Below are 20,845 nucleotides of genomic sequence, written 5' to 3'. Positions count from 1 at the left end.
AACACCCAATCATGTGTAATCATGTAATTGGATAATGAAGTCCGCAAAATGCTGAAACGCCTCTCTGTGTCCCTATCCAGCCATAGCCATTGCACACAATGTTATTTGATTTAATACTGGCCTTCCATTAGAAGAACCAATAGGAACAAAGTGAAAAAAAAATGCTTGTAAATAAAAGACAAAGTAAAGTTAGAAACTTTTGAAAGCTGACAGGGCTTACATTTTTTTTTTCACTTGAGACATTTTCCCACCCCTTCTGACTCCTCCAGCAGTTTCAGAGATAATACCATCACCATGGACTTAATAATTTGGTGGGTGGCTTTACAAATCCTTAATGACATAAGAAGACATGCTTGTTTCACTTGTGACATATTCCTATTGGTCCACCGATTCCTTCACCTATCTTGGTAACAACACTATTCATCGGGGATGAATCAGATTAAATACTTATGGTATTCATTAATAATAAAGTTCCTTCCCCTTATGTGACCACCAATGCCTCTTCTCTTCACTGCCCAACCAATCACAGCTCTCGAATGTCCCTCTTTACAATGTAGGGCCAGCCCACAATCCGGAGCTTAGTCAGCGGGTAGGGCGCTATTCTACCCCCCCCCCCATGAGTAGATAAGGAGACTCGGTGGCTAGCACTCCAGCACTAGAACCCTAAATCAAATCTCATCCAGAACACCATCTACATGGAACAGGCGTGGGTTTCCTACCACATTACAAAAACATACAGTTTTGTTAATTTGCTTTCACTTGGGACACATGCCCACATGTTCACTGCAGCAATGAAAACTTTATTCGCTACACAACAATCAATGCATTTTGGGATCGGAGCATTCCCTTTTATGTGGGCTTAGGTGTTTGAATAAAAACATTGGCAACCCATTTAAACAATGATGAAGAGGGGGAGGTTAGACCCCCGAAATGCCTCAGATGTTGTGCCCAACCATTTGATGAACAATAAACCTTATTAGGCCTGTGCTTTCTATGTGATCTGCACCCTCAGGATTTCTCCCCACATTCAAGGGGTACTTTGTATGGCAAGGGTGACCCCACCAGAGCTTTTAGGTCCTATTAATTGGCAGGATCAAAGGCAATATTGTATTCCAGATTTCCATTGGTTTAAGAGATTTCAAATCAAAATGTTTTGTCTTGTTATACTTGTTGAAACATTTTATTGCCATTTGCTGATCCTTTCCCATCTTTTCCTGCAGTAGTCACAAGCCACCGGATCACTGTGGCTCCGGAATTTGCTCCTGAAAGCCCCCCGTTTTATTGGGGAGCCGCAGATCCGCGCCAAGCTGTTGAAGAAAGCTCTTCCTTGTCACAGATGCAAATGAATTATTGATTTTAGAGAAAAGGAAATGAGCTTTCGGTCAACAGTGAGCGTATTGTACGTCGGAGGGACCTTGGCGCGGAGCCCGGATTAAAGTCTGCCGGTTCAGAACCGGTGTTTGAGGGAGATAAAAGTTCTCTTAAAATTCCTGTCCCACCTCTTATTCTGCTATTGGTAATGTGCTGACCCCTCGTTATTAACCCTTCTACAAATAAAACGTTTTACCTTTATTTCCCAGTAACCCCCCCCCCCATGGCCCATAGTTTGTTCCCGGCATTATTTATAGGTATGTGGAATTTTAATGACACGGTTAACTTACTGGCAGTCTGCAGCCAGAATACAAATTAGGTTTTTCCTTTAGAGGATTAAAAGACTTCTAAAAATGAGGAACGCTCGCCCCTGGCATGAGCAAGATACACCCAGGTGCCAACATGCCCAACCTGTAATATGGCGGTGTGTGTCAGTATTATATCTGTGCCATCTCAGTGTAAGAGATGTATTCGTCCTATTGTAGACCAGGCATGGGCAAACTACTACCCGTGGGCCAAATACGACCCATTGGGCTTTTCAATCCGGCCCCTGAAATATTGGTACAAAAATTGTCCACTGGCTAAAAGGTGACCAACAACAATGTTCCCAATGAAATGTAATGTAATGTGAATGAATGTTTTCTTTTACTTTCAGTTACCTGCTTTTACGCGTAGTTTATATAAGTTCATATAAACACTCTCCATTCATCTGATACTGGCCTGGCCCATCTGTCAAATTTTACAACTCATTGTGGCCCCTGAGCCAACACGTTAGCCACCTCTGGTCTAGACCATCACCTGACAATTTCAAAAAGTTGGCATGGGATCATTCCTACGGGTCTTGGGAAATGCAAACAGTTTTACAAAATTGCATTTATATTGGAGTGGCTCACCGGCTCTTATAATGTCGGAGACAATAGAGCAGCCTTTCCTTTGCACCCCAGAAGGGACCCTTCTATTTTTTAGATCTCCAGGAACCTCTGCTAATTGATTGGAGGTTAGAAGGAGAAATTCCCCCCTTACATTGGTGGTCGGAAAATCCCCCCTTAAAGGGGAACCAACCCCTGAGCATGCTCACCTGTCCCATTCACCGCCATTATCTTCCTTCTTTTCTTGTGGACGTAGCGCTTGCATGGGAGTTCAGCCGCAGGTGAAGCTGAGATGTGTCTGATATCCGGAAACCATTGCCGAGCTGCACCTGTGCAATTCAGTGATTCAGTGACAGGTAAAGCGTAACTAAACCTGGACAACTCACCTGTCTGCGTTCCAACACTGGCTGCTGCCATCTTCTTTTAATTCTCCCTCTTCCGGTTGATCTTTGGCAATCTTTATTGGCTGTGATCAGGTAAATATATTTTACTGCACATGGATCATCGCCTGCCCCTTTCTGCAATAATGATCTACCAGGTAAAAGATTATTGGCGTCATGCCATGGGCTCTGCCAAGTGACATTGGACCTGCAGCTATAGAAGCGAGATAAGAGGTCAGTTCAGGTAAGAGAACCTCCAGCAACACCTTGAGGACCCCCTAGAGTTCCATAGAACCATTGGCTGCAATAAACTGCAAACCCCACTGGGGGATGGGAGAGGCGTACATGTTTTTTGTACTTTATAAAGTGGCACTTGGATAATTGTAATTAACTTGGCATCATACAAGAAATGAAAATACTCAACACCACACAACAAAGAGAACCTGTCCTCAGACAGCAAAGTAAAACATATCATAAAGCTTCGGATATGTTTAGTAGAGGTCCTACATTAAGGAGGTTTCTTTTTATTGTCTCAGAATTTCTTTTTGTTTATGAGACAAATGTGGGATTTTCCCAAAGTAAAAATAGACATCAGACTGAAAACAGCACTCAGACTATCGGTGATCTCTGCCAAGCTGTATTTACCTTCTCTGAGATTACCAGCCAGCCGGAGTCGTCCTAAAAACACAATCCAATTACCCGTTACAGTGCGCCATTAAAATTCTTTTTGAACAATGTATTCTCTTGTATTTGTTTTACTTCCTTTTCAACATAAAATACTCCATTCAGTACTATGGAATGCTTCTTTGGACAGTACAGCAGCTGCTCGCTTTCAGACTGACTTTAGCTGATTGAAATCTGTGGGAGGGGTCACCGCTCCTACTCATTGACTTGTCTGTGTACAGGGCCTTCTTGTAGGGTAGATAAAGCTGGACAATTGCCCAGGGCCCCAAATGCCAGGAGAATAGAGCTGGCATGCTGTGTATTGAGGCCCCTTACTTCATATTTGCTCAAGGCTCCAGTTTGTCTAAATGTTTCCCTGTGTGTTAATGTCAGATTAAAGTATGGAGTTCTAATAAATGGGCCTGATTTATTAAAGTTATTCAAGGATGGAGAAGATAGACTATCATGGGTGAACCTGGGTGATTGAGCAAACCTGGAATAGATTGTTTAAAAATCAAATTCTTGGACTAAACACATTCCAGGTTTGCTGGATCACCCAGGTTCTCCCGTGATAGTCTATCTACTCCAGTCTTGAAGAGCTTTATTAAATCAGGCCCACTTTTTTTTACTATAATAAAGAAAATAGGGAAAAGAAAAACACTAAACAAACATTGTCTTTAAAAAGGCTTAGATGGCCCAGCCTCCGTAGAGGCCAACTGGCCATCCCCAAAATCCTAGGCTTGTTAGTTCCCATCCTCTTTAAATAAATATGCTACTGATGTGTTCCCTGGTTCCAGCCCCGCCCTCTCCCCCTATGAGCTTAGTGGAGCTCCTCCCACAGTGCAGCATGAGAGGGAGGCTGCATAGCACAGGAGTCACATGGGAAGCCCTCTCACAATTAGAATAAATTCAATATAATATTCAGTTAGCAGTTAATTCACTGCAGTAAATGGCTGAAGTCAAAGTCACATGATCTCCTGGCATTAATATGTTGCTAATTTTGCTCAGTGCTAGATGGGTGTGATGGGTGGTACAGCAAAGTAAGCATTTAGCATTCTTGCTTTAAAGCAAAAAGTCCCTGGATTCAGTTTTTAGCACCTCCAAAAATTATTTTATGTTCTACCGGCTCCTCTAATTAGACAAGGCCCCTCGGGGGTGGAGCCTGATGCTGGTGCTTTTTGTAACCACTAAAACTGCTTAGATTAGTGTCAGGTACCTGAGTAAAATAACATGATGCTAATGACAAAAATAAATTTGCTCTTTGGGTAGAATGAGCTCAGCTCACTTTTTTATAATAATTCTCTGACCCGATTGTCTTTTTGATGATCAGATTGATATCGTTGTTCCTTTTTGTTTCCCAGGTACAAGGAGACTTTGACAAGGTGGAATTCTACAGGATGTGCTGGACGCTTTGCGCCAAGAAGTATCTGGTCCGGAGCCCGCTGTGTATAAGTGAGGACAGCGCCTTCAAGGTGTGGTGTATCTTTAATTTCCTGGCTGATGATAAATACCCGCTCGCCATCGTCCCTGAGGAGGTGAGTGTCACAGACTGGCCCGGGGCGGGGCGGGGGGCACATGATTTATTTTACACATAACTTACTGACACCTCATTTTATGAGCTGCCCACGGCTTCCTAGCATTCTGATGAAGAGGAAAGGGGGGAACCAGGGAAAGTGACATATGAGCGGATTTAATAAATCATTTTATAGGATAATTGAAACATTGTAACTTGAAGAGTCGGAGTTCCCGGGAAAGGTTTAGAGGCGCACTTTAGGATATTTTATGATCTTATAATATTGGGGGTCGTCATATAGATATTAGCAATGATTCCCATCGTGTCTCTGTGTATTGGGTTCCTTTATATGGCTGATGTGTGTATTAGTCTGTAAACACATTGGGCTCTATTTATAAAACGGGGAATCTGACATTCCTTCAAACATTCCCCGATCCATGTGAATGTTTGAGGGAATGTCATATTCCCTGTTTTATTTATTGAGCTCAATTTGTCACATGAAGAGGAAGTGCAGAGTCTATAAAGGTCAATGTACTCCCGATAACACCGGACCCCAGCACTACACAAACAACGCCCGTTATCAGTGAATTGCTCTGAATGATGACTTTATCCCAACGCGGGCCCTGGGGGGTCACATGACAACCTAACATTGCTTCAGAATTATTAATAACTTGTTTACCTGGAAATGATCAAAGCATGTATGATGCCATGCGATCATTTAGGGCTACTATAGAGGAAGCTTGGCATGGAATTATGTCATGGGATCAGTAAGAGCCAATGTAGTGAAAGCTTGCTGTAGAATGAAGTCATGTGATCAGTCAGAGCCAATGTTGTGAAAGCTTGTTGCAGAATGACATCATGTGATCAATCAGAGCCAATGTATTGTAAGCTTGCTGTAGAATGAAGTCATGTGATCAGTCAGGGCCAATGTATTGAAAGCTTGCTGTAGAATTAAGTCATGTGATCAGTCAGAGCCAATGTAACAAACTGCCACCAGAATAATGATTACATTTTGCTATTACAGTAATAATTGGAACCGATTACAAACTTTCGTAGTTTGGCTGTTGCAAAGGTTTACAACAATTTTATTTAGCCTGAAAATCAATCTGGGATATTGTCCAGGGACTGTTATCAGTCTGCCCAATCAGCAGCATTGCCTGAACAGCTCTCCTCTTCTTTGAAAGACCATGTGACTAATGCCATGATATTAGTCATGTGACCTGCACAAAAGGGGAAAACCAGCATTTAAGAAGGATCCCAATGACTTTTTCTGATGCTTGCTTGGTAATTTGAAAGTAAATAGAACACAGAACAGAACGAGTGTCTCTGGCCGTCATATGTCAGTTATATGTCAGTTGGAAGTTTATTAACCCGAGCAGTGGATCTCATAGTGATAATGCTGCAGATTCAAAGGTTTGAAAGAGTTAAATAAGCACCTGAAACAGATAAAGGCAGCAAAACATTCAGCATGACACAAGGGGGGATCAATATCAGATGGTCAGGAATTCAGATCCTGATAACTAAATCCACAGATAAATAACACATATGGGCGATGTTTGGATCATTTTACATTTAATCCCCAGATTTATAGTCCGGCTGCAAATAAAGCTCTGTCACCCCTCCCCCCATCTATGACCATCTATGATTGGATAGGAGGGTAAAGGAGCAACAACAGTTCACCTTCTGCTCTCTATGTCCTCTTATCCAATCAGCAAGCTTCTTGAGTTTATATTTTCATGAAATTAACCTCCCAGTGCTGCTCTCATCGCTCTCCATGGCTGAACTTCATTGTATAGAGGTTTACAGGATATAAGATTTTTATAAAATAATATTTGTAGTGAAATGTAAAAATATGGAATGTAAAAAACATTAAAATTTTTATATATTTAAATTTTTGAAATGGTGTGTATATATATATATATATATATATACTATTTCACAAATTCACATGGCTTGTGAAGATCGTATTGTCACTAATATTTCTGTGGAATGGGGCTGAAGATATGTAAGAACATGTCCAAAGAGAAAAGTAAAATTTAAAATATAGTAAGGAAAATCAACAGGATTTTTTGACATTTGCCATGTTCCCACAGACCCCCCGTCCTTTCTCCTAGCAGTTTTTGTGAGAATGGTATGTTCAGGGGTTCATACAAAAGGTTTTAGGCTGTTGAACCAGATTTTGAATCATTCAGATCATTAGACATTCATCTTGATATTTCCTTCTGTAGCACAATTATATTTGTGTGAAATCTCCAGTCTGGTGAGTTGGGTCACATGACAGTAGGGAGTTGGGGATTCGTGGCAGTAAACAGTCAGTCAGCAGTGAAGTCATTCACAATTGGTCCAAATCTCTGGTTACAAGATTAGATTTTCTTTCTTTGTCCTGAAAAACCACCGAATGAAAGGTCAAATCATTCCGTAACGAGATTTCACAATGTGCTATTGCCTTTGTTTATTGATTGCTGAGATTTTCCATGACAAACACACAACATACAAATGAATTAGGAGCATTTGTTCAGTGCCCCCCCCCATCACTTTACAAAGTGGCCCTATATACCCCCCTGCCAAGCTTCAGAACATCATCATCTTCCCAGGGGCCAGAATGTCTTCCAATGACGTCAGATACAAAATATGTTTCATGAGAATACAAAAACAACCAAAATCACAAACTGGCCACAACTGGTGAATTTTAGTGTAATGAAATCATGGATTGGATACCCCACAGCCAGGGGATCTGCAGATGTCACACTGCCCCATCCCAACAAGAGCAGCAAAAACCCAAAATAATAAATCTGTGAAGTCAGCAGTTTATTGTATGAGCAGGAAATGGACATCAGCAGAGGAACCCTAAGGTCCCAATGGTCATCCTTTGCTTCACTTTGAATTTGAGATCAATAATGCAGAGAATTACATTTCAATTTAACATTCACAGGCCTATATTCCCTATTTTGGTTTCCCCCACCACCTTCATTAGGTACCCATACCTCCATTATTCTTTAGCTCCAGAGGTACCTATTACCCAATCATTAGATTTTTAGGGCTCCATTGTTGAGCTCCCACACCCCTATTACTAGGTTCCCAAATGACCATCAGTGGCTTTCAATACCCCTATCATTAGGTCCCCATACACACATCATTAGTTACCCCCCATTGTATCCTGATACCACCTCAGTTCCCCACACCCACATCATTGGGTTCTCTTACCCTTATCATTCCATTTTTCGGTTCCCAAATCCCAAAATATAGTTTTGTTTTTTTACCTCATTTTTTAGGTTCCCATGCCCCCATCATTGGCTTTCTATACCACTATCATTTGGGTTTTATACACACATCATTAGTTTCTAGTGCCCCCTCATTGGATTCAGATACCACCCTCAATAGGTTCCCACAACCCCATCATTGGGTTCTTTTACCCTTATCATTAAGATATCATATTTCTATTGTTTGGTTCCCAAACCCCTATTATTGGGGTGTCATATCCAATTGTTCCCCTACTTCAATCTTTGGGTTCCTATTGTCCTAATATTAGGTTTTTAAACCCACATCATTTGTTTGTAGTACCCCCCTCATTGGATTAAGACACCACCCACATTGGGTTCCCAAATCCCTATTTTTGGGTTTTCATACCCCAGTGTTCTCATGCCCCCATCATAGGGTTCCCATAGCCAGGTTAATCGTTTCTAGTACCCCCATCACTGGATTTACCTTTATCAATAAGTTCTCATATTCTCATTGTTAGGATCCCAAATCCATATTGTTGGGGTTTCATACCCCAATCATTAGGTTCCTATACTCCCATCTTTGGATTCCCATGCCCCCATCATTAGGTTCCTATACTCCCATCTTTGGGTTCCCATGCCCCCACCATTAGGGTTCTATACTCCTATCTTTGGGTTCCCATGCCCCCATCATTAAGGTCCTCCCATGCCCCTATGATTAGGTTCACATGCTGCCCTCTTTGGGTTCCTATAGCCCCATTATTGGGCTTGTATACCCCCAAGAACTGTGTATAGCCCATGCTAGGAAGCCCTGGACTATGGAGTGGTGACACCAGTGCAGAGGTGCAGATAGCAGAGCCCATTTCTTTATATACAGATATCTGTGTTTGCAGTTTTTGTTATCAGACATTCACTTTAAGGAGCCTTGTAATTAGCGGTGAATAACTGTCACCCTGCCTGAGCTGGCGATTCTACACATCTTCAGTTTGCTTTATCAGGCTGATGTAACCTGTATTCCCATCTGTTTCCTCTTCTTGGTTTCCTCTTTTCTGCAAATCTTTGTTAAGATCAGATGGGAGGGGACTTACACAGAGAGGAAACTTCTACAAACGTGGCTTTATTATATGAAATACACTGAATGATCCGCCTGTTCTGATTGGCTCCTGTAAATGTATTCTCTCTATATTATCCAATAGAATAAGGGAAAGAACAGAGCAATGTATACATTTTCCACCTGTGTTGTCACAGTACCGCAGTTTGTGGCACTTACAGCCATAACTTAATTTCAGTCATTTTTAAACTTCTGAAACTAATTAAAAAATCCCTGGTGATCCTGCCATTAATGTAATTGTTTAGTTACTTCCTGTATTAGGGTGACAACTCTGTCCTTTGCATCCTATTATGCACCTGTTACGTGGGCTTCTGAAACCACCAGTTACCCCTTTCACTACACATTATGCAGGCACAAAGATTGATATTGAAAATATATTTGCACCTTATTTAAAATAAACATAGGCAGGATGCAGTGTTTGCAGAGTGATTTTTGTAAATTCCCCTGGATTTACTTGGAGCTGCCCCTTATATAACCCCCCATCTGCATACAGAGAGTTTGGGGAAGTTTTGGTAAGCAGATATAATACCTGGCCAGTGGCCACCAGCTAAGGGACTTGTAACAATGTTGCAATATTTGCAGGTTGACAAATAACTTGTAATATTTATCAGATACAATGTAACAAGTTCTCCATTTTAGAATAATGCACTTGTGCTGTATGTATGGGTGGGGGGAGGGGGGCACTGATTATCTGGTCTCCATCACGAGATCCGTCTGCAGAATTCACAACACGTCAGGAAATGATCCCCAATGATAAAAATGCTGAAGTAGCACTTTTTCCTCTCGCCATTGAATTTCGTCACTTCTGGTTTGTAAATTGTGGTCGTTCCAGCCATGTTCTCTGTTGCACAATTACACGCATTACCTACAAGTCCATTGAGGAAGATTCATTGCTTGAATTAAAGGAGATCTCTGCCCAAAATCCAATGGCTAGTTTGGGGTATAGGGGTGTTGAATCAGCCATAGAATTCAATAAAGGCTCCCCCTGCCCTCCCATTCTCCTCTGCCACTCCCTTTTCTCCAAAGGTGCACCCAGGTATGGGCATCATGTGACCTCCTCCCATAATGCTTCACTTAGACCTAGTAGACAATTGCTAAACCTGATCACTGAGTGTAAGCTCCGACGCCATCAAACCAAAAGCTTGCGTAGAGTTTGCCACCTGGCCAGATCAGTTTTACAAAAATGGCACCCTGGACAAATATGAAGTGGGGGCTCCACATGCAAAATATTGGGTCTTGCACCCCCCCCCCCCATATTGTTATTCTATCAATTGGGATCATAGTAGCTCACTTCTGAGAATGTGATTATGTCATGTGATCAATTAGAGCCAATGCAGTGAGATTTTGCTGTAGAATGATGTCATGTGATCAATTAGAGCCAATGCAGTGAAAGCTTGCTGTAGAATGATGTCATGTGATCAGTCAGAGCCAATGCAGTGAAAGACTGCTGTAGAATGATGTCATGTGATCACAGACACATTACATATTATGAACAAATCTCTGATTTTTGGTCCAATTTACCATTTTTCGTTGCTTTTTCAGATTGAATATTTATTGAAGAAACTGGCGGAAGCAATGGGCAGCGGCTGGCAGCAAGCTCTGTTTGAGGATTATAAAATTGGCCTTCCCAATAAGGAGAGCGGTCTGTGTGTCTGGGATCTGATCGAACTGATTGGCAGTGGGACGTTCAGCAAAGGCACCGACTTCACCACCGTGTCAATGGCCATCAATGAAGTCTTCAATGAGCTTGTGCTGGATGTCCTAAAACAGGTGAGAAAAAGCTGCAATCACCTTTGGTGTCAGCACATTTCATCGGGTTACCTTCTACTTTACCTGTCGGTACAGACCGATGCATACATTTGCATATTAAGGTGTCCTGTAGGTGGCACCACAGTCCTCATGTACTTCCTATGGGCCCCTAAATCCTGGACATGAAAGATAACCTTAGTTAGAAATATGGCACAACTTTTGCTTCCTGCAATGCATGACCCCTGCCCTTTGCATTGTGGGATGGAGGGGATGGGGGTGTAGTGTGGGTATACTCTTCTAGCATTAGAAACATTATTACTATCTGTGTCCCATTGCAAACAAAAACATTCTTTATATGAGAATAAGGATGCAGAGAGCTCATATCACTGTGCTGTACATAGCATATGTAGACAGACAGCTGTGGGAGGGGCTCAAAAGGCCCCACCCACTTCAGACTGCCTGCAGAAAACTATAGGGAGGGCGGAGACAAGACCAGTCACAAAGCCCAAGGAGAGAGAGCACCAGTGACCGGTCTATTACAGAAGCAAACATCAGAAATTGTTTCATGCTGGATATGCAAAGAGCACTGATATTCCAGTAAGAATAAACTGACTTCCTGTATTTGGCAAATACTTAGTCAGGGGTTCAGCTTTAAACTGAATAGCTTTGTATATAGAAGCTCAGAACAGGGTGATTGACTACATTGAGCTGAGCAGATAGTTTTCTGTAGATGACACATTCCCACCTCTGAACGCCGCTTCCTGTTTTGTGAAACACAGAAGAAATTCATCCCTATAATTATCAGATAACACCAGAAAACGATGGTGACATCACGCCACAGACTTACATAGGCGCTCACTTTGTTCAGTTTTTCTTTTTAAGTGGACGGAATGAGGAAGCTCAGTTTTAGAAATTTTATTTATATACACCTACCTATGTGGTGTATAGTATGAGGTCACCAGACCAACGCACCTACCTTAATGAGGTAAAGTACTGTATGTGGGAATCAGACACACCTACCTAATGGACAGACACCTGACCACCCACCTACCTATTGGAGGGACACCTGACCACCTGACCACCCCACCTACCTATAGGTGGGACACCAGACCACCCACCTACCAATAGGAGGGACACCCGACCACCTGACCACCCCACCTACCTATAGGTGGGACACCTGACCACCCACCTACCTATAGGAGGGACACCTGACCACCCACCTACTTATAGGAGGGACACCTGACCACCCACTCACCAATAGGAGGGACACCTGACCACCTCACCTACCTATAGGAAGGAGACCTGACCCCCCCCCCCCCCACTTACTTGGAAAATGGACACCTGTTCACTACACCTGTTTATATACTCAAATATATGTGACCCCCATCTCCAAGTCCTTTCTGACCCCGGAAATATGTTCTATGGTCACTCTACAATATGATACAACAAACATTCTCATACAAGGCTTTAATGCAGGGGTCAGCAAACTCCGGGCCTTTAGGCCAGTTACGGCCTAGCCAGTAGTCCGTTCCAGCCAAACCCCCCCTGGTCGATCAGGCCTAATCCCGGCCGGCAGGGGTCGGCAACCTGTGGCTCCAGAGCTGCATGTGGGGGTAAGGGGACATTCCCTTTCCATATGCATTGCGGAGCGGAGAGATTTCCCTTCAAAGGTGTTCCTGGTGGGGGCAGAGCCATCAGCGCGGGACACGGGAGCGAGTCTGGCCCAGTGTGCCTTCTTGACCTAAAATGGCCTAGTAGCCAAAAAAGTTTGCTTACCCCTGCTTTAATGTTTTACACAACATGAGGGTATACAACACTGCAACTTATATTTGTAAACCCATCACATGAAGACAATTCAGAAATGTTTAAGGCTTTGCAAGCTTGTTTCATTATAAAGATGATTTCCTGAGGGTTATAATGAGGAGATCTGATATATCAACAAAAAAAATATCTTAAACTGGAAGGAAGGGTACAAAATATAATTCCTGAAGTCACATGTCCATGGTGTAACTTGGAGCCAGCAAAGAAAATTCAATGGTATTTTTCATTGGACTTTGTCGACCTCTATTGGCCAATCTGAGAATTACAATGACTTAAAGATACTGAATATCAAATCAAAATAAAAAAGAAACAAAGTAATGACACTTCCTCACCATAGTGCATGGGTAATGAGTGCATAATAAACATGGGTTTACACATAAGTAGGCTAGAGCATTTCAGCACCTGGGAGTGTATTTTTGAATGACCTCTGGCCTGACAGTGCCTGTTTAGTTTTATGACATAGCCAGTGCACCATGTTGGGGGTGAAAATGAGGGAGGGGGGCACCGGGGGTATATTTCCCTCTCACCACTGATGCAGGGACATTGTTTACTCCTATTGGGGACAATTGGGTCCCCTAACAGCCTGATGGATAGTGAACTTGCCTGTCTTTTCTCCATTTTTTCCAGCTTGTTGTTCCAGCTCCTCTCCTGGCTTGGAATTGCTCGATTTTCTCTTGGTACCATTTTTTGTTTTTTCTCTGCAGGGCTATCTCTGGAAAAAGGGCCACAAGAGGAAAAACTGGACCGAGCGCTGGTTTGTCCTGAAGCCGAATGTCATGACCTATTATGTCAGCGAGGACTTGAAGGACAAAAAGGGAGACATCATCTTGGACCCAAACTGTTGTGTAGAGGTAACAAACCGACTGCAAACGTTTTACTCTAAAGCAGAATTCCAGATAAAAAAATGGAAATAGCAGCAACTTAAATTTCATGTTTTTTGACCATAGCTGATAAATACCATAATTTCATGTGTGTGACACCTGCACATCCCTTGTCACCAGGGCAGAAAAGCATAAACTCCCTAAAAAAGAAGAAGAAGAACTTTCTAAAAAGTTTTTTTGTGGGTGCTGCCGTTGGAAAGAATTTCCAATCTCACCAGTAGGGGGAGCTATAAAACCCCCAAAAAGGCTGCACACTTCCCCACTCCAAATTAAAAAAAACATTTGAATATATAATAAACTTTTATTCAATGATTGGTTTAATTGGCATGTTGATGAGGGGGCGAAGAATAAACCAGAAAAAGCCAAATGTAATCAGATTAAATTTCAGATTTGAATTTCTTTTATTTTTAGTCTTTACCGGACAGAGACGGCAAGAAATGCCTTTTCCTTGTGAAATGCGTGGAGAAGAGTTATGAGATCAGCGCCTCCGATAAGAAGAAGAAACAGGAATGGATTCAGGGTGAATTAAATTTATTACATTTACATGGACTGGGGGGCTGTAGTGTTTGGGGTATCATTTAGTACCCCTGTTCCCAGCTTGGGAAGGTATTTGCATCCATGACATTTAAACTTAACCCCAATTTTCATCCATTTCTTGTGCTATAAAAGTTTAGGGGATTTCCAGAATTCTTTTTTCCCCGAGGCCGCTATCTGTGGTCAGATATTTCTGCTGTGTGAAAACATTCACTGATATTTATAGCTCAGAAATATTTTATTAAAGAGGAAATAAACTTTGCTGTCATAAAATTGCTGATCAGCTTTTTACACGACAGAAGGGAATATGAAGTTGCTGAACAGCTTGCTGCCTGTTGGCGTTTTTTATTAATCTCATGTGTAGCCTGGTGTATGGTGATGATGCAATGCCATGCCAGGATTGGGTAACTCGGGTGCGCATGTGCGGGAAATACATCATCCTGACCCAACCAGACCTGGAATTAGACCAGGTGAAGATGATTATGGCAGCAATGGTGGAGGGAAGGGGGGAGGGGAGATTGGCAGGTATATGGGGCATAATATTCACATATGTGCTGCATACAGATTTTTCTGTCACTTTTAGCCCCATTGATAACAGATAGCAAAACAAGCAGGGAGAATTTCCCCAGTGTGGACACAAAGACTGAAAAACCCCGACATAGGGACCCAATCACCCCTCCCACCACCAATACCTATCCTACACCTATGCCCAGAACTACAGCAAAATATTCAGGAAACTCTAAATATAGACGGTGCTGCTGTTAGGACTTCATACACCACAAAATATGAAAAGACCTCAAAATGATACCTAACTATATGGCTGCAAGTAGGATCCCCCCCTCCATTCCAAATGGAGTTAAGGTGACCCCAATGAGGGGTCCTGGTAACCCCCCATCATACAAAGACATTGAAGACAATTGGGCTCTTTCAGCCTTGTGGTCACAGTTTGGTGAAGACCCTTTTCTGCCCCCCCATGACTGTGCCCCCGGGTACAAAGCCCCCTCCATAAAGACATGGGGTCACCAGTTTGGTGTGGAGGAACTCGAGAGTCCTGCACAGAGCCCTGACCTCAACCTTACTGAACACCTTTGGGGTGAATTGGAATGGTGAGCCAGGTCTTCTCATCTAACATCAGTACCTGACCTCACCAATAGGGGGCAAATCCCTGCCATCAGCACCTGACCTCACCAATAGGGGGCAAATCCCCACCATCAGCACCGGACCTCACCAATGGGGGCAAATCCCCACCATCAGCACCTGACGTCACCAATGCGGGGAAACCCCCACCATCAGCTTCTGACCTCAGCAATGGGGGCAAATCCCCACCATCAGTACCTGACCTAACCAATGGGGGCAAATTCCCATCATCAGCACCTGACGTCACCAATGCGGGCAAATCCCCACCATCAGTACCTGACCTCACCAATGGGGGCAAATCCCCACCATCAGTACCTGACCTCACCAATGGGGGCAAATCCCCACCATCAGTACCTGACCTCACCAATGAGAGCAAATCCCTACCATCAGCACCTGACCTCACCAATGTGGGCAAATCCCCAACATCAGTACCTGACCTCACCAATAGGGGGCAAATCCCCAACATCAGTACTTGACCTCACCACTAGGGGCAAATCCCCACCATCGGCACCTGACCTCAGCAATGGGGGCAAATCCCCACCATCAGCACCTGACCTCACCAATGGGGGCCAATCCCCACCCTCAGCACCTGACCTCACCAATGGGGGTAAATCCCCACCATCAGTACTTGACCTCACCAATGGAGGCATATTTCCACACACACCCTCCAAAATCTTATGGAAAGTCTTCCCAGTACAGTAAAGGATGTCATGGGGGCAACTCCATATTAATGATTAAAGTTTTAAACTTGGATATCCAACATGAATAATTCTATGTTAGTAGTTAGGTGTCTTCCAAGCCTTCTTCAGGGATGGGGGGGCTCCAATCCTATCACATGAAATACTCATGCTTATTCCAGGTCCAGTGATTTGATGGTGTCCCCATAACCTGCACCCATAAAGCAGCTGCCATATTTCTGCCTCATCTGCTTTCCTTTTTAAATTGGATTTTTGTTTCTCTGCAGCAATCCAGACGGTGGTGAATCTTCGGAAGATGGGGATCCCCTCCCCGCACAGGGACGCCCGCCAGAAACGGAAAGCAATGCGGCAGAAACTGCAAGCGGAGCAGGAGGAGCTGCAGCAGAAGATGAAGGACCTCCAGATGTCCAACGAGACAAAACAGCAGGAGCTGGAGATGATGAGAATGGTGAGGGGATAATCTGGCCATAGATTGGATGTTGATTTGACCCCATTTTAAAATGTTTTTTCTCAATGGGGGGGGGGTATTATTTTAATATGTAGACCCCACTATCTCCCATATGCCCCAACATGTTCTTTTAAGGTGGTTTTCAACTTCAGCTTGCTTAAAAAATAATTCTTGTGATCCTGCCATAAAGGACCTTGGCCAGGTATTTCCTGTTATAGGGTGACAACCATCTTCCCATAGTCCTGGGGCATGATCCATTGTTGTCACTTATAGGAATTAGATCTAGAGCAATGGGGTGCAGACATTTCTGGAGAGGTACAGGAAGTGCAAACCATGGAGGTCATTGTGTGTTTGTTTTTGCAGCAATTGAAGGAAGCCGCCGCCCGTGCCGTGGAAGAAGAGAAAAAACGCCAAGACACGCACATGGAGTTACAGGACCGTTTCAGAGAGGAGCTGGAACGGGAACAATCGGTAATTATTAGAGGGGTCTAGGAAAGGCAGAAAATTCTAGTATATATTTTCCCTTCGTGTAGAACTGATGAAGAAGGTTGAATTGAGTGTAATGAAGGAGGCGTACAATGTGCATGCTGATGGGTGGAGAAAGCAGAGTATCAATGAGAGTCATCATTATAGATACTATTATGGGTGAACCTGGGCAATCCAGAAAACCTAGAAAAGATCTGGGCCAGGATTATCCAAATAATAGCAAATGAGTTTAAGAAATCCATTCCAGATTTACTGGATCACCCAGGTTCTCCTATGATAATCTATCTTCTCCAGGCTTGGAGAGCTTTAGTAAATCAGGCCCATTGCAGGTAGTTTCTCATCAGCCTGAAATGGCTCAGAATATCGCTCAGCATGATACAATGATGTGACCCCTCTCTGGTATTCTGTAGATACGGCAACAAATGGAGGTGAAGGTAGCTCAGAAATCCTCAGAATTGGAGCAATATTTAAAAAGGGTGCGAGAGCTGGAAGAAATGTATCATCGATTGCAGGAGGCGCTGGACGATGAGAAACAAGCCAGATTCGAAGAGGAAAATGCAAGGCTCTTACAGGCCAGGTGAGGGCGCTGTCTGCACAAGGATTGAATTGCATGTAAAATTATTATTATTATTATTATTAATAAACAGGATTTATATAGCGCCAACATATTACGCAGCGCTGTACATTAAAAATAACTGAACTTCTCTTATTATCTCCTTTTCTTTTTAATATTCCATAAAAGGTATTTTTGTAAATCTGTTCAATAGATGCAATGAATATTAGATGATCCCGACATAAACCTAATGAGCTCCTTGCATTGAAATTTAAAGCCGTGTTATCAGTCCTGCCCGGTTCACCCATGTGAATTACATCTCCCCCTTATAATATGGAGATGAGGGAAAAGGGGTGTTGGGATCTGAAGTCCAAATGAAAAGTGGTAATGGGTGAATCTTCCCTTGTCACCTTTCAAAAAGCAGGGTATTTAGTGGGCTGGTGGCTGGTTTGTCACCTTGGCTATTAGGTTATACTAGTTTGTGAATTTGATGAGCAGCAAACACCTACCAAAACTATTGGCGGTGAATTCAAACCTCATTGTAACGCTTAGGGAGACGAAGCCTCTAGGGGGCGCTATGGCTTGCACAGAGGTGGTGTGAGCCCTGAGAAGGACCAAGGCTCAGAGTCTAAGCAGTAACCAAGTCTTCTCCAGAGCCTCTAGTGGTGAAGATGCTGCACTGCTGGTTGCTGCCAGGTTCTGGCCCTTGAGCACACCAGCGTGGGCAGGATAATACATGGTACCAAATCACTAAGCAAAAGAATTCAAGGAAGTCAAGGAAGGCCGGGGCCAATGCAGGTTGCAAGCAAGAGAGGTCAGGTCACAAGCCAGGAGTCAAATACCAGGCATCCTAGCTAAATAGCTAGGGATGGTTCAGAGGTTATTTCTTGAGCTATATTCCACAATATCAGCTGAGGTACCTAATATTACCTAAGAAACCAAGAAAAATTGATGACTCGAGCATAAGCCTAGGTTGCCTGAATTTGGCATAATTAAGTTGTAGTAACTTCTTATAGGGAAAGATAAGATGAATGCAGCTTCCAGTGTCCGTTGATTTAGAATGGAGAAGCTGGTGTGTTATATTCCCACCTTTTATGGCAGGATGCAGGACTCTCACATGCACAAGATGCTCAGTAGGGGCAGAGATTCAAACCATTCTCTGCCCGGGTCCTCCTACGGGGTGTTGACACCCCACCCTCCATCATCCCTGATCTGCCCATGCTGTGCTTTCATTCAGTCAGGCAGAATCGTCAGAGCCGAGTTCCCCGGGTTGAATCCTGGGCATCGTAAAAACAGATGCCCAAATGAGGGGTACGGGTGGGCTTGTGGTTAGGGCTTAACCCCCCCAAACATTAGCGCAACAAGTGGCACCGGTGTGGAGGAGAGAGGAGGGAGGGAAATGCTGATAGATGACTTGATTTTGGGTGCTGAAAAATTCAGCTTATACTCGAGTATACATGGTATGCTAAAAGCACTGGGACTTTTCAAGTAGTGAGTAAGGTGAATGTTTGACATGAGGGACTTTTCCATATGATATTTACCTGTGGGATGCCAATAAAATTCAAGTAACAATATAATTTTTTATGTTTGTAATTTTCCATACAACTTCTAAGTATCATGATCTGATGAAGCAGACGATGATCTGCGAAATGCGTCGTCATTTATTGTGGCACTGTTAAACGGCCAAACTGATTATCATCTGTTTGTGTTCAAATCTTGTTCTGGTTTCAGATATATATGTGATTATGATAAGTTTTATGGGTAATATTTACATTAAAGTAAAAACATTTAACATATGAAGTTGGCATCTATTTAAATACCCCTATACATAGTGCCTATTAAAAATAATACTTTGCCGCATCATTTAGTGTGTGCCATTCTGGGGCACTCCTATAGTGATTACGTTTCGATCAAACATTCCAGAATTCATTAGACAATATAGACCCGAATATCTTTATACCTTGCTTAACTATGTAACTTTGTCTTTCCCAGACTTTTGGAGGAGGAAGCAGCCAAGAGAGCCACGCTGGAGAAGCTGCACCAGGAGCAGGAGCTGGCCATCAAGATGACGGAGGCTGAGAAGAAGGAACTGGAGACTATCCGGGAGATAAAGGAGAAAGCCCTACAGGAAGCCATGCAGCAGCTGGAACAGCTGGAGAAGGAGCGAATAGCGGCCCTGGAACAATACGAGGTGAACGAAGGCCCACTGGGAGCTGACTATAAATATAGGGGCTGATGACCACAAGGAGGCTCATGATCCACCATAGATATGGGGACCGAAGACCAGGAGAGGTCAAAGGTTCATCATAGATATATGAGTTGATGACAAGGAGGGCCCAAATCCAATACAGATGTGAGGGGTGATGACCAGGGGAGGTCAAAGGTCCAAAAAAGACATGGGGACTGATGACTAGGGTGGGTCCAAGGTCTATTATATGCATGAGCTCTGTTGACTAGGGGAGGTGCAACATCTATTCCAAACATGGAGCTAATGACCAGGGAGGTCCAAGACTCATTACTGATGTGGAAGCTGATGATCAAGGGAGACCAACAACCATTGTAGACATGGGGGCTGATGACCAGGAGAGGTCCAAGATCCATTATAGACATGGGGGCTGATGACTAGGGGAGGTCCAAGATCTATTATAGACATGGGGGCTGATGACCAGGGGAGGTCCAAGATCCATTATAGACATGGGGGGGGCTGATGACCAGGGGAGGTCCAAGATCCATTATAGACATGGGGGCTGATGACCAGGGGAGGTCCAAGATCTATTTTAGACAAAGGGGGTGATGACCAGGGGAGGTCCAGGATCCATTATGGACATGGGGAGTTTTGACCAGGGGAAGTCCAAGATCTATTTTAGACATAGGGGATGATGACCAGGGGAGGTCCAGGATCCATTATGGACATGGGGGTTATGACTAAATGGGAGTTAAACCAATTATCTTAGATAGTTTTTAAGGCAGTAGGGGAGCATTAGAACATCTGTCAGGATCCAATCTGTTCCCCTTTGGGAATTCAGGGGACATCCAGGATCCAATCTAAACATAGCTGATGGCCAGGGGTTGATCCAAATATAGATATGGGGGCTTTATTTAGGGGAGGACAAAATCTATTCTAAACGTCAGGGCCTGTTGATCCGTGGTGGTCCACAATCCCAAAATCCATTATAGACATGTGGGATGTTGACCAGAGAAGGTCCAAGATCCATTCAGGATCCCCCCAACCCTAAAATGTGATGAGGTTCAGAGTCTGTGTCCTCTGTCTGTCAGAGTCTGTGTCTGTGGTAAAACAATTGATTTTAGTTTTCGATACAGTAGGGAAGGATTAGAACATCTGCCAGGTTTTAATTCTGTCTGTGGGAAATCTCCCTTGTCCTCCGGTATCAATGGCCACACAGGAAATAAGG

At 43.4% G+C, this 20,845-nt stretch overlaps 1 protein-coding gene across 1 annotated transcript in view; it reads left to right on the top strand.

Annotated features, from left to right (window-relative positions):
- SWAP70 (switching B cell complex subunit SWAP70) overlaps positions 1 to 19,623 on the top strand; it is a gene marked incomplete at its 3' end in the record, with an annotated part of 29,858 nt that extends 10,235 nt beyond the window's left edge. The window contains 8 exon segments of the mRNA XM_072422325.1: positions 4,645 to 4,818; positions 10,668 to 10,895; positions 13,400 to 13,546; positions 13,988 to 14,096; positions 16,212 to 16,393; positions 16,757 to 16,864; positions 17,290 to 17,456; positions 19,425 to 19,623. Of these exon segments, the coding sequence (XP_072278426.1) occupies positions 4,645 to 4,818; positions 10,668 to 10,895; positions 13,400 to 13,546; positions 13,988 to 14,096; positions 16,212 to 16,393; positions 16,757 to 16,864; positions 17,290 to 17,456; positions 19,425 to 19,623 (1,314 nt within the window).
- Positions 19,624 to 20,845: the final 1,222 nt, after the last annotated feature.

The sequence above is a fragment of the Pyxicephalus adspersus genome, chromosome 9 (assembly GCF_032062135.1).
Source record: "Pyxicephalus adspersus chromosome 9, UCB_Pads_2.0, whole genome shotgun sequence".
NCBI classification, from domain to species: Eukaryota; Metazoa; Chordata; class Amphibia; order Anura; family Pyxicephalidae; genus Pyxicephalus; species Pyxicephalus adspersus.
This window is presented reverse-complemented; position numbering and strand designations above follow the sequence as displayed.